Source organism: Trachemys scripta, chromosome 12 (assembly GCF_013100865.1).
Source record: "Trachemys scripta elegans isolate TJP31775 chromosome 12, CAS_Tse_1.0, whole genome shotgun sequence".
Lineage (NCBI taxonomy): Eukaryota > Metazoa > Chordata > Testudines > Emydidae > Trachemys > Trachemys scripta.
The window spans coordinates 3,952,921-3,967,743 of record NC_048309.1 but is presented as its reverse complement, the minus strand read 5'-3'; the positions used below and the strand labels follow the sequence as shown (position 1 = coordinate 3,967,743).

Sequence of the window (14,823 nt, the reverse complement as noted above, 5' to 3'; positions counted from 1 at the left end):
CTATTGTCCGTTGGAGGCTGCCCCCTCCTTCCTTACCTCACCGTGTTGGGACGCTGAACATGGCTATTTCAGTACCCAAGGTATGTGAAATCAGCCACTGTTTCCAGAGCCCCGAAGTGACTTGGTACAGCCACAGGGCAGAGTAGCAGCATTAAGTCTTGACTAACACGGTGTATTCCATTCACATAAGGAACAGGAAACAGCCAGCACAAAAATCCAGGCCAGGATTTCTCCATTGCAGCCTAGTCCAGGTTAGGAGTGTTTTCATGCCCTTAACCCTGTAGTAGAGTCACACAGATAGCATGCTTCAGCAGACAGCTAGTCCCCTTGCAATGAGCGGGGGGAGGGAAGACACCCCCCACCCTCACACACCCCTCAATCGGAACAGACTTGAGGAAAAAGGGAGATGAATTGGATTTTCCATGCCTAACTGGGACAGGTCCCATTACAGCCTGACAGCATCAAGCCCACTATTATCCAAACTCCTGGCAAGGGTGCCAAACCCTTCTTTAAAGGGTCAACTAAATAAAACTCTGAAAGCCAAGACCCGGCAGCCCATGCCAAGCAGCTGTTGCCAAAAAAAAGGTCCCCCCCCTGCCACCACCACCATTTCTGGATTGGTGTCAGAACTTGTAACATGCACCTAGACAGCTCCAGAGACCATTTCCCGCCCCCCCCCCCTCCCCCGGGAGTGTGATTGGCCTCAGTTGGGCCATGCTATGGATATGATCCAGTTACAAGGGCTCCTCCCTTCTCTCTACCCACTGCCGAGTGCTTCTTCCAAACACGCCCCCCTAGCAACAGCGTTCCACACTGGAGCTACCTAGGCAGCTCCTGGAAGTGGTCTCTGCACCCAGTGCCTGATCCCAAGAGGTGGCCGTGAGCACATCCAATTCCCACTGAGGTTAGCTGCTCTGGAAGTGCACCGTGATCTGAGCTGTAAGGTCAGACCTGGACCTTGCTGTGCTCAGAAGTGTGGTGAGTTACAGCAGAAATCCAGGCTAAGGTAGGGGAGGGTGGGGGCTGGGGAGAAAGAGGAGGAGAAATCAGGGCAGTATTTTAGGACATGCTTTAGGGCACCGGCACGCTCTTTTGGAATCTAACCAGGCTCTTCGCTGCCTCACCTGTAGAAGGAACCTCCCCTTTGATTCCTTTGTCTGGGCAAGGAGACAAACCCTGTTTGCCTACAGCTCCGAGAGGTAGAGACAGGCCCATGTCTGGGAACTGCACGGCTTGGAAGAGACTAGAGAGCTCGGCCCGGTATAAGAGTGGAAGGGAGGAGAGATGGCGGGAGGCCAGCAACAGCGGAGGCGTTTGCTCTTTAAGGGATGACTGCGATCAGCCCCGAGTGAGTCCCTCACTGCCTGCTGTGGCGGAGTGAGCTGCATCCTCCCTGAACTTCACAAAAGGCAAAGTTATGAGGACGGCTGGGAAGGGGAAGGACACATGGAACAAACGGACTCTGCAAGGCGCTGATGAGGAGTATTTCCAATAGATGGGCTCATGACTTCCCAGTCACACCAGGAGACACAATGACTAAGAAGAGGGCTTGGAAAGCACCCATGTGACCAACACTTCCACATTTCCTAGGAGACGGCCTGGGTACGCTGTACCCCTGCATGACCTCGGTGGCACCCTCATACTGCCGGGCCCTTTGTCCCCAGCTACCGGCTCGGCTGCCTATAAGAGCTTGCAACTGCGTCCGAGCTAATGGACCTGGGTTTTTTAGCATAAGCAACAGATGCTCCTGTTTTTAGATGCAGAGGGAAGGAGTTCAATCCCCAAACAAGACCCATCCAGGGCTGTCATACAGGAAAACTGAAGTATTCATCCAAAATGATGGAGCTCTACAGCATTACAAAACACTGGTTAGTCCCAGGTGGTGGGAGGGCTGCCCCCTCTTATTACATTGCGCACACACACACCACAATTATTACTTATGTGCACCAACACCCCCACTGCTAGTTGCCTTTAACTATAAGGAAAGGTAATGAGAGGACAACGTGCCCTTCCACATGCTATGTTTTACCAAGGATGCCACCGGATTAGGCATCTCCCTTCGCATCCCGAACAGTAGATGCCTATTCACGAGGAGGCTGGAACTATGATCTTATTAATAACTCAACTGGAAGCAGGCCTCCTTAGAGGTAAATTCTATGAGCAAGGCAGAACCTACCTCACCCATTATGAATCAGGCAACATTTTTTAAATTTAAAGTTTAGAGATAGTCAAAAATCTTTTGGAGCTCCCATCTGCAGTCAGTTCTGTAAGCGCAGCAAGAACTGGTCTCCCCATGTGTGTTTGCACAGGCCTCTGGGGCACCATGTCAAGGAATCCAGAAAGAGAAACATGCAAACTTCAAAACCCGCATAAAGCTTATTTTAATGAACACCTCTCCAAAACTCATCCCCTTAGCAATATGGCCTCACTGCTGCTCCCTTTGGTAAATGCCCTACTGCTCACCCCCTGCGCCTGAGGGATGCCCACAGAGGTAAACCTCTATTTCAATTCAACAAGACAGATGGATTCACAGCCACCTCAGAAAGAATTAACACCATCCCCAAGTCAGCCTGCTTGATGACAGACAAAGGGGACCAGGAAGCGGAATGAGGGAAGTGGACTGGACTGAAGAACTCAAGGATCTGAATGTACAGGAGGCTTGGAGTTAGTTTCTGCAACTCTGACTTAAAGCATCTGAAGCCTACATTCCCCAAGCAAGGGGCAGGGGGGAGGAGGAGGAAGAGGAGGAGGAGGAGGAATGTGTAGAGAAGGGTTGCAGACCAAACATTTCAAAACAGGTTAAAAAGACAGCAGAGAGCCTACACAGAGTGGAAGATGGGATGGATCAGCAAGGAAAGCTACCTCTGGGAGGTCAGAAAGAGTAGGGAAAAGAAAGAACTGCCAACAGCCAAGCAGAGCTGGACCTTGCAAAGGAAATTAAAACCAATAGGAACATGTTGTTATTTAGCCATATAAATAAAAAGAAAACAAGGAAAAAGCGAGACTGCTAAACACTGAGTAGGGGGTGAAGATTAAAGATAATCTAGGCGTGGCCCTACACCTAAGTGAATATTTTGCTTGAGTTTTTTGGGTTTTTTTTTTTTTTAAAGAGTAATTAGGAGCTTGGAGGTAGTGACGGGGGGGCTACGGGGAACATGGATACGGAAGAAGAAATTACCACATTCAAGGTGGAAGCCAAACTCAAACAGTTTAATGGCACCAAATCTCCATCCAAGAATATGAAAGGAAATAGCATATGAAATTACAAGCCCAATAGGCAAAGATTTTTAATGAATCCGTAAACTCAGGGAATTATACTCTGACTGGAGAATCTTAGATATAGGTACTATACTTGCTAAAGAAAAGAAGTGATATGGGAAACTACAGGCCTGTTAGTTTTACCCCAATTGTATGCAAGGTTCTAGAACAAATTTGAAAGTAAGTAGTTAAGGACAGAGGTAAATGGTAACTGGGATAAAATACAACATTGTTTTACAAAAGGCAGATCATACCATATCAACCTGACCTCTTTGAGAAGATAACTGATTTTCTATACAAAGGGAATGCAGTAGATCTAATCTACCTGAATTTCAGTAAAGCATTTGATACAGTTCTGCATGGGAAATTATTAAATTGCAGAAGTTAGGGATTAATATGAGAACTGAAAGGTGGTGACAGAACTGGTTAAAGAGAAGAGTACAACGGGTCATACTGAAAGGTGAATTATCAGGCTGGAGGGAGGTTACCAGTGGAGTTCCTCAAGAGTAAGTCTTGAGACCAATCTTATTTAACATTTTCATTAATGACCTTGGGAACGTGCTAATAATATCTGTGGATGACAAAGGTGGGAGGTCTTACCAATATGGAGGAGGACCAGAATATACAAGATTTAGATGACCTTGAAAACTGGAGCAATAGAAATGGGAGGAAATTTACTAGTGCAAAGTCATGCACTTAGGGACTAACAACAAGAATTTTTGCTTTAAGCTGAGGACGTACCAGTTGGAAGCAACAGAGGAGAAAGACCTGGGGGTATTAGTTGATCAGATGATGAGCTGCCAATGTAACGTGGCCATGAAAAAGTCTAATGCAATCCTAGGATATATCAGGTGAGGTATTTTCAGTAGAGATAGGGAAGTGTTATTACCATTATACAAGACACTGGTGAGACCTCATCTGGAATACTGTGTGCAATTCTGGTCTCCCATGTTTAAGAAAGATGAATTCAAACTGGAATGGTACAGAGAAGGGCTATTAGGATGATCAGAGGAATAGAGAACCTACAATACAAGAGGAGACTCACGGAGCTTGGCTTGTACAGCCTAACAAAATGAAGGCTATGGGGAGATACAACTGCTCTCTATAAATACATCAGAGGAATAAACACCAGAAAGGGAGAGGCGTTATTTAAGTTAAGTGTCAATGTTGGCACAAAAAAAAGGATATAAACTGGCCATCAATAAATTTAGGCTTGAAGTTAGATGAACGTTGCTAGCCATCAGAGGAGTAAAATTTTGGAACAGCCTTCCAAGGGGAGTGGGGGCAAAAGACCTAAAACTAACTTGTTTTAAGACTGACCTTGGAATGATGAGATTAGCTACAATGGCATAAGGCTCATCCGCAACTGTTATTAGCAAATCTCTCCAATGGCTGAAAGTAGAACACTAGATGGGAAGGACTGTTACCCTACGGAGAATTCTTCCCCGGTGTCTGATTGGTGGGTCTTGCCCACATGCTCAGGGTTTAACTGACTGCCATGTTTGGGATCAGGAAGGAATTTTCCCCCAGATCATATTGGCAGAGATCCTGGGGGCTTTTAATCTTCCTCTGCAGCATGGGGCACAGGTCACTTACTGGTCTGAACTAGAGTAAATGGTGGATTCTCTGTAGCTTCAGATTTGAGGACTTGAGTAACTCAAGCAGACCTACTTATTACGAGCCTACTATAGGAGTGGGTGGGTGAGGTTCTGTGACCTGCGCCATGCAGGAGGTCAGACTAGATGATCATGAACAAATTGGAGAAAGTCCAGAAAAGAACAACAAAAATGATTAAAGGTCTAGAAAACATGACCTCTGAGGGAAGATTGAAAAAAATTGGGTTTATTTAGTCTGGAGAAGAGAAGACTGAGGGGGGACATGATAACAGTGTTGAGGTACATAAAAGGTTGTTACAAGGAGGGATAAATTGTTCTCATTAACCTCTGAGAACAGGTCAAGAAGCAATGGCCTTAAATTGCAGCACAGGCAGTTTAGGTTGGACATTAGGAAAAAAGCTTCCTGTCAGGGTGGTTAAGCACTAGAATAACTTGCCTGGGGAGGTTGTGGAATCTCCATCATTGTAGATTTTTAAGAGCAGGTTAGATAGACACCTGTCAGGGGTGGTCTAGATAATACTTAGTCCTGCCATGAGTGTGGGGGACTGGACTAGATAGCCTCGAGGTCTCTTCCCATCCTACGATGATCCTTTCTGGTCTTAAAGTCTATGAGAAGGCCAGACCCCTCCAGGACAAGCCAACCGGAAAACAGACAAGCTATTTCGGCTGGTGTTAGACACCCGTCTGCTACAGATCTTACATCCCATCTTCAGGTTCAGCTCAAACAGAGCATTCACCCTCACAGAGGTGATGCGGAATGGGAAATGAGAGCCTGCCTCTAGTGATGGCCTCTATTCTGAACAGGACAGAAAAGCTTAGGCCAAGTACCCGAAAGGATTTTGTGTCGAGTACCTTGTTACATGCAGTTTCCTTGCCCTCACTTCATACCCTGGGGTCCAGGAATCTGAGTTTTCCCTTTCTTCCAACACCATCTGGGGTTTAAAAGTCTTCAGTCACAGAGATTATGAGGCTAGAAGGGACCACTGTGATAATCTAGTCTAACCGCCTGTATAGTGTAATCTAATGTAACCGACTTCCCTCAATTAATTCCTGTTTGAACCAGAGCAGATCTTTTAGAAAAGCATCAGTCTTGATTTTAAAAATAGTAGAGAATCCAACATAACCCTTGGTGAGCTTTTCCAAGGATTAATTACTCTCACTGTTAAAAACGTATGCCTTATTTCCTGACTCAATCGGTCTAGCTTCAACTACCTGCCACTGGATCTTCTTAAACCTTTGTCTGCTAGACTGAAGAGCCCATTATCAAGGTTTTGTTCCCCCATGAAGGTACTTACAGACTGTGATCAAGTCCCACCCTTAGCCTTCTTTGTTAAGCAAAACAGATTAAGCTCTTGGAGTCTCATTGGGAAACATGCCTAATAATCCTCTGATCTTTCTTGTGGCTCTTCTCTGAACCTGCTCACATTTATCAACATCCTTCTTCAACTGGACACAGCATTCTAGCAGTGGTTGTTCCAGATACAGAAGTAGCATAAGCTCTCTACTACCCAATATCCCCCTGTTTATACATCTAAGGATCTCACTACCTCTTTTGGCCACGGCATCACACTGGGAGCTCACGTTGGACTGAGTTATCCAGACCTGAATCCTCCAAATTTCCCCACTCTGATAAGTCACAACTGCAAATTCCCTAGGCCAGAACAGCAACATCTGGTTTATTCGGTCCTCTCCGCTAGCGTCACTCTGCCTGCATCCACCTTACAGAACTAGTAGCAGATCGCTGCCCAAGGAGGGAAGCGGATTCCTCCCCTTCCATTGCCTTTTTAAACTCAGGCAGAGCACAAGGCAAACAGAGAACCTCTATCCTGAAATCTAAGACGATTATAAATACATAATTGCCTCACCATTTGGTTTATTTTTAGCCTGGTGTTTCCCCAGCACAGATGCTGTGTGGAGTTAAGTGGCATGTCAACATGCGGCATGCCTGACTCAGAGTGTCAAGCGCTGCTAGGAGCCCCATCACTAGCCTGCAAGCCCACATTAGGCTAATGCCTCCAGGCGATACAGTAGCTGCCTACGGATAGGACTGGGACAGAATGAGAAGGGACACTCTGCACTAGATCCATACCGACGCTTGAATGCAAGAATGCACAACTAGTGGATCGGTTTGTGCCAGCACCCAAGCACCCCGCCCTTCCCAAGCCAGTAGACACATCAGGCAAAATGATTACCTTTTCCCAAGGAATGACATCTGCCATTTTGCTCAAATCAGGTCAGAAACATACTGGCTTCCGCCTCCTCTCCAGGCCTCCCTCACCCCCATTTCCACTCTCCCACCTCCTGCTGCACAAAATCCCTCCTGGACACAACTAGCACAAACCCTGGCACAAGACAGTCCAATGCTGCTTTCTCCGGAGAAGCTGGTGTCCCCCACAGGGACAGAGAATCCAGCAAGTCCAAGGGATTCCCATGGGAAAAACAAGTCACCATGTGGCAGAGAGAGGGGCCATTCATGTCCACCAGTTTCATCACTACGGCAACTCTGTTTCAGGGACCACAGCGAGGTGGGCCCTACAAGTACCCAAGACAGAGCGATTTAGCTAAGGAAGAACAGATATGGTTCCCTCCTGAACCTGCCAACCCCCAACACTTAGGCTGCCCCTGATGCCCTCCCACTGCTTGGATCCTGAGCTCCCCAATGCAGCACAATCAATCATCCCACACCATTCAACCAGCCAGGACTGATCACCAGGGATACGCCTTCCCATGGTTCAAACCTGTGCCAATAACTCCCCCCCTCAAAGAAAGGACCTGCCCCGCAGGTTCTGCTGTCCTCAGCCACAGCTTCCAGTGCAGCAGCGTCTTGGCATCTCAGGTTCACCCTTGCAGAGGGAGAAAAAGCTATTTGTCAGTAGGATTTTTAAATACACCCTCTGCCCAAGCCAAGCCATGTGGGGCAGACACCCCTAGCACAGGAGGAGGCAACAAATGGGATCCAGCCAAGTTCCCTACCCAGGCAGCACAATCAGCCGGGGTGGGGAGAATATGTTGGTTTTGGTGCAATCACACAAAGATGGAGGCTCTCGGTGACAGAACATAGGATTAGAGCGAGACTCGGTCCCTCGTTGCTTGAGGCACAAGCAGCCCCTGGAGGTCAGGAGGGGAGAGAGCTCCCTGCAGGCTGGGCTGGCCATAGCACGAGGGGAAGGAGCAGCTCCCATCATGCTCTAGCAACTCCTCTGGGAGGGAAGGCTGCTATGATGCAGGGAAGAAACAGATGCTCCTCCACCCGCCAGGCCACCCCCTAAAGCCCAAGGGATACACCTTGCCCAGCCCTACTCTGATAGGAGGCAGTAGGACTTGCACTTATCCCCTGCATGAGTGCTGGGAGACACCCAGTTACTCACCTTCTCACCCCCCCATGCCCCTCCCCACCCCAGCAGCAAAGCTCCTACCTCTGCCCGGGCACCGGGATGTAGGCCGAATGCAGAGGGGGGCGCTGCTCCAGCCCCACGGTGAGGAGTCGCAGCGCTGCCTCCTTGTTCGATCCCTCCAGCTGGCTGTGGGCCATGGCAGGCAGGACCTGCCGCTCATCCACCTTCCTGCCATTCAGCACCAGAGTGTCCGTCAGGCCCCTCGGCTCAGCTTCTTCCAGCAGCACTTTGCCATTACAGCTCTGCAAGACACGACAGAGGGACAGAGCTCTCGTCACGGGCGTCGGGGCGGGCAGCAGGGTTATAAGATTTAGGGGTCCAATGCAGCGGAACCCCAGTCATCCCAGGGACCCTGAACCAGCCCTAGCAAACTTTGAAGCCTGCATCCAGAGTCACCCCTGAGCAAAGACTGCTCTGGTGCTCCTCTCCCGGGAGCCCCGGCAGGACGAGAACTTGAGTCAAACCTTAGAGGATGGATGCAGTTTCAAAACAGAGCACGTTAGGAGTTAAGGAGAAGCCAGGTTAGTCTGCAAGTCAGGGACCCCACCGCAGGTTCTGCGGTAAACAAAGCCACTTCATTAGCAACAGCCAGACCCCACTTTTCCCCTTTCTGAAACGGCAACTGCTTCAAATAGCCCCTTCCCTCACCTGCAAACTCACCCCCTCCAAGAGACAGACATTTCACACACAGACACCCCATCCAAACTGAGGTGCAGGGAAGGGTGGGGGAGAAGTCTGATCTCCTGCTGTTCTGCATATAACTAGAGGACTTTGGTCCCCAGGGCCACCAAGTCAATACTTCACTCCAGGGCTAGAATTATACCTTTGGCCTATAACATACACATACACAAAACACACACACAAACCCACAAGTGATTTTTTTTAAACACATGCTGGATTACCAGCCACATAACCCCCATCTGGAGAGGGACTTTGCTGGCTCTTTCATCTCTCACCATGAGCCCTCCATGTCTGCAGAGAATCAGCCAGGTCTGGTTTCTGCAAACAGGACAGCAGCAAGGCTCCCAGACACCTTCAAGTTATCTTACACAAACACAGCAGGTGTGAATCAAGGCAGCTCAAGTCACCCCTCCCGCTTGCGCTAAAACCGATGGCAACCGTCTGCAAACCCCTTTCATTTTTCTGTAGCCGTTCTCTGTAACAGGCCCCACCCCCTCCGCCCCACTGTGCGACACTTACTTATGCCAAGCAGCACTTCCACGCAGGAGCAGTCCAACTGACTTCAGTGGGACGGCTCCCACACGTTGCCCTGGGTAATGGTTGCAAAGTTAGGCCATAGCTACAGGAAGTAGACTCGCCACAGCTCTCAGCAAGAACACGCTCCTACAGGAGGGAGGGTTTGAAACCTATGGCTGAACTGCATCTGCACAGACTGTACTCCTCAGCGTCTAGACTACGCACTGCTAACCCCTCCAGAAAGGAAGCTACACAGAACAGAATGCATCTGCTTATTCCTCAGATATGGCCCTGAGAGCCAAGCTCGCCCCACTCCTAACCCTACCAGAGTAGCTCAGAGGCTCCGTCTACACTAGGACAGTTTTAAAGAGGACCGTTTACAGTCAGTTCCCACCCATCCTTTTTGCCTAGCCACTCAAGCGGGCAGCGTGGGGAGCAGGGGACGACTGTTAGGTACCCACTGAGGGTTTGGGAGGGGTGGTTAGTGAGCAAACAGTGATCTGAGAATGCAACCGACCGATCATTAAGTGTTCTCGAACTGCCAAGAATTGTCACTTCCCACTGACTGCAGTGCCACCTTCTGGAGAGGTCAGAGCTGATCAAGGCCCCTTCCAGCCACATGGAATCCAGCTAAAGCCAGCTGTGCATGAGGTCTGCATCTCTGTTTGCTAAGGCCAGACAGACAGAAAATGGGGTCCAGTTGTACAGAGAGACAGGTATGGTCAGTGATCCTTTTAAACAGGAACAGTGTCACAAATCACTGAAAGTAACTACAAAAAGAACAGGAGTACTTGTGGCACCTTAGAGACTAACAAATTTATTAGAGCATAAGCTTTCGTGGACTACAGCCCACTTCTTCGGATGCATATATGCACGAAAGCTTATGCTCTAATAAATTTGTTAGTCTCTAAGGTGCCACAAGTACTCCTGTTCTTTTTGCGGATACAGACTAACACAGCTGCTACTCTGATACCTGAAAGTAACTAGCTGCATTTCTAATATCCTCTTATTGATTCTACTCACTACTGATGTTCTTTGTTTACTTGCACTATTGTAACACTAGTAATAATAGCAGCATATCTAGTCATGTCCGGTTTAAAACAAACAAAACAACTAAATTTCTGTCCTGACGCCTTCCACAGTGTCCCACTGCCATTTAGTATCTACTTGCGTCCCCACCCCTGTAACGTGCACATTTCTGCCCAAACCATTCTGTTACAGGCCTTCTGAGAAGAAAAACAGCATTTGCTCCCCCTCTTCCTAAACAAATGTGCACAGGAATCAGGCAAATTTTAAACAGTGACTGTGGTGGGAATGAGGAGTTACCAATTTGAGAGGTCAAATGTATTAGGTACTATGCTTTGATAGCCATTGTGACTGGACCCGGCCTTTTTCAAAGACACCTGATGTCAAAAAACTGCTGGGCTCCTATCATTAGTGTTGTTCGATATATTCATAAGCCACCTGGAAAAAGGTGTAAACAGTGGGGTGGCAAAGTTTGCAGATGAAACAAAATTACTGACCGCAAAAAGTTATAAAGGGATTTCACAAAACTGGGTCACTAGGCAAGAAAATGGCAGATCAAATTCAATGTAGACAGAAAAACTAATGCACATTGGCAACAAGTAATATAGACCCCATCATTTTGTATGTATAGTTGGCATTACGTTTTTCCACTCAAGAAACAGGTCTTGGTGTCATTGTGGATAATTCTCAGAAAATATCTAGTCAAAATGCAGCAGCAGTCAATAAAGCTAACAGAATGCTAGGAACCATTAGGAAAGATGGATAATAAGACAGAAAATATCAAAGCCACTATATAAATCCATGGTACACCCACCCCTTGAATACTGCATGTAATTCTGGTTGCAGTAGTTTCAAAAAAAGTATAATTGGAAAACGTACAGAGAAGAGCAAGAAAAGTCATTGGGGGTATGGAACAGCTTCCATACAAATAAAGTTTTAAAAGACTAGGACTATTCATCTTAAAAAAAAAAAAAAAAAAAAAAAAAAGCCAACTAAGGGGGATAGGATAGAGATATATAAAATCATGAATAGTGTAGAGAAAGTAAATAGCAAAGTGTGTTATGTGAAAGAGTAAATAAGAAACAGGGTTAATCCAATGAAATGAATAAGCAGCAGGTTTAAAAACAAACACACAGCCAACCTGTGGAACTTGTTCCCAGGGGATGTTGTGAAGGCCAAAAATATAATTGGGTTCAAAAAAGAATTAGGTAAGTTCGTGGAGGACAGGTCCACCAGGGAGGCTATTAGCCAGGATGGGCAGGGATGCAACCCCATGCTCTGGGTGTCCCTAAGCCTGACAGCCAGAAGCTGGGGTTGTACAGGGGATGGAATACTCGATAATTGCCTTGTTCTGTTCATTCCCTCCGAAGCATCTGGCACCGGCCACTGTCGGAAGCCGGGATACTGGTTTAGATGGACCATCGATCCGACCCAGTGTGGTCATTCTTACACAACTCCTAAAATGAATCACCTGCTACATACAGTAACTGTTGCCATATTGTACTCCAGGCCTAAAGAAGTCCACTAAGAAGCTTCAACAGCAACATTATTTTTGAAAAAACGGGGGGGGGGGGGGAATTGAGCCTCTAACGGTAGTTATCCCCACACTTGATTAAAACAAGCGTACGAGTTTGGGACTGGGGGGGAGGCGAAGACACCCCATCAAGTAAGAAGAACAGGAGTACTTGTGGCACCTTAGAGACTAACAAATGTATTAGAGCATAAGCTTTTGTGGGCTACAGCCCACTTCTTCGGCTGCATATAGAGTGGAACATATATTGAGGAGATATTTGTTAGTCTCTAAGGTGCCACAAGTCCTCCTGTTCTTTTTGCGGATACAGACTAACACGGCTGCTACTCTGAAACCCATCGAGTAAGTTCAGTCTTTTTACAAAAATCCTAGAATGTGCTAGTATCAAAAGCGCAGAGGAGTTTGTTGTGATCAGTATCTCCCCCCTCCTGCTCCCTCAAGCTTGGCTTAAGTCTGAGCAGTGGGCTCACGTAAGAACCAGAAAAGTGCAGCTGACAGAAAGTACAAGTGGTTATCATCTTCTTCTTACAGCGGGGAACTTACAGCTGCGTAGCCAAGGCTCTCGGGGGTGTGAAAATTCACAGCCGAGATATGTAGTGAAGCCAAGCTAACCCGCGCGTAGCTGGGCAGTAAAACTCTTCCAGCGACCTGGCTTCCGCCTCTCAGGGAGCTGGATTAACTACAGCCAGGGGGAACCCCCTCCCACCGCCACAGCGAGCGTCTACACTGAAGCAGGACAGCGGTGCTGCGTTGGAAGTGTAACCAGCCCCTTGTCTCAGAGCAAGCAACCCTGCTCCTGCAGGAGCTCCCGGGGCTGGGGCACACACTGGGTCCCGCACAGAATTGAGGCCGGGGAGCGAGGTCTTTCCCCCGCCCCAGCTTAGGGGCGGCGGGACGGATGTGCAGAGCCTTGGGTGGATCCCACCGAGGCTGGAAGGTCCCTCCTCCCCCATGATCTCCGCCCCACCCCCGGAGCTAGCGCTTTCCCTCCCTCCCCCCGCCCCGCCCCCCGGGCCATGCAACCCCCTCCCCCCACCCCGGGGCTGGCCGCCCCCTCCCTCCCCGCCCCCGGGGCTGGCTGTCCGCGCGCGGGGTGATTGATGGCCCGTGCATTCCTGCAGCGCCGAGCGGGCGGGCGGGCCGGCGCTAGGGGGTGGGGGGCCGGCCCCGCTCGGCCCAGGCCCGCTTCCCTCTAAACTTTCCGCACGGCCACTTCTACCGAGCGGCGCCATCTTTAGCGAGGGAAACTTTCCCGGCACCGCGGAGCCGGCCGGCAGCCACCCCCGTCTCCGCCCGCCCGCGAACGCGCTGCAGCGGCCCGGCCTCCGGGGCGGGCGGGAAAGAGGCTTTGCGAGCCCGGGCAGGACCGAGCTGTCAACAGCCCCCGCTGACACCCCCCCTCCAAAAAATAAAATTGCAACGGCGCCTTCAACCGACGCCCACCTCCCCCAGCGGGGAGCGACACGTCCCTCCATGCAACCCCCTCGGAGAACTCCCCCGCCCAGTTCCCCCACGCACCCCCCCCGGAACTCCCCTCCCTCCGCCCCAGCTGCCCCCCATGCAAGCCCCCCGCCCCGTGCAAGCCCCCTCCTAGGGGGAGCGCCACACTTATCAAGGCGCGACACCCCCCACAGGCGGCTCCTCCACGCACATGCAAACCCCAGAGGCAGCCGTAGCAGGCCACGGGACACACCCACCCCGCCGGTGCAGCGCTCAGCCCCGCTCCCCCTTGGCAGGCTCCGGGAACGGGTCGGGCCGCCCGTTACCTTCGGCAAATGCTTGGCCCGGCCCTTGCCGGGGCTCTTCCCCTCGAGCCCGTTGGCCACCGCCGCGTCCTCGCTACTTTTCCGCCGCCGCCGCCGCCGCAGCAGGGCATCTTCCACCAGCACCGTGTAGACGGCGTTGCTGGCCGCGGAGGCGGGGGCTTTGCACGCCTGGATCACCCCGCAGTACAGCCCGTGGCGGTGGGCGGCCGACGGGGGGCTGCAGTCGGGGCAGCAGGGCCCGGCCGCTGTTAAGCCGGGCGGAGGGGAGTAGAGCCGGCTGTCCGGGGCGGCTCTCTTGGGGAGGCGCTTGGGATCCATGACCCCCGCGAGAGGGACCGAGCCCCCTCCCGGCAAGGGAGAGATGGGGGGCGCCGTGCGGGCGGAGGCTGCAGCCCAGCCGGTGTCTTCGGGTCGCTCCCTCCACACCGAGCTCCCCCGGTCTCTGCACCCGCCGACCACGCCCCCTCCCTCCAGCCCGCGCTCTCCCCCTCTCGAGGCTCGTGCGAGCCGGGGAAGCAGTCTCCACTCCCCGCCGCTCGCCATTGGCCCGCTCGCTGTATCAACATTCCGAAATGGAATACAGGCCCCGGCCCGGAGCCGGCTCGCACGCCCATTGGCCCCACGGTGTTGCCAATTAGCGTAGGGGCGTTCCATTCGCCCCGCCTCCCTCCCCTGCCCGGGTGTTGTAGCTGCTGCTTGACTTTGATTTCAGACAGGGAGGGAGATTGGGGTTGGGGAGGGAGCCGGGGTTTGCCGCTGGGTTTAGCGGCCATCTTCAGGGGCTTGGGTGGGGAGTGAAGGAGCCCTTTCGCCTTGGCGCTTCGGGGTGAGGAGAGAAAGCAAAGCCTCCAACGGGCAAAAATGGTTCATTAGTTAAAAGCTGCATGTGTTGTTGGGTTTTTCCTAAATGTAACCACTTGGAGATGGACCCCAGTCGAACCCCCCTGGCTCTGAACTTTGGGGAAGTTGGATTCAGATCTTAGCCTTTAGTTGGGATTCTATACTTGGCAGCTGGGGCCCATCTTTATTGACTA

At 50.6% G+C, this 14,823-nt stretch overlaps 1 protein-coding gene across 6 annotated transcripts in view; it reads right to left on the bottom strand.

Moving 5' to 3' along the window:
- SLC2A4RG (SLC2A4 regulator) overlaps positions 1–14,272 on the bottom strand; it is a 41,746-nt gene extending 27,474 nt beyond the window's left edge. For 3 of the 6 annotated variants that reach the window (XM_034787256.1, XM_034787260.1, XM_034787259.1), the window contains exons 1-2: positions 13,790–14,269; positions 8,291–8,511 (exon numbers count right to left, since the gene is read on the bottom strand). In XM_034787256.1, coding sequence (XP_034643147.1) covers positions 8,291–8,511; positions 13,790–14,107 — 539 coding nt within the window. In that variant the 5' untranslated portion in view covers positions 14,108–14,269. Of the gene's footprint in view, positions 1–8,290; positions 8,512–12,566; positions 12,673–13,789 lie in introns of those variants that run through there. The other 3 variants (XM_034787257.1, XM_034787261.1, XM_034787262.1) reach the window with 3 other exon arrangements.
- Positions 14,273–14,823: the final 551 nt, after the last annotated feature.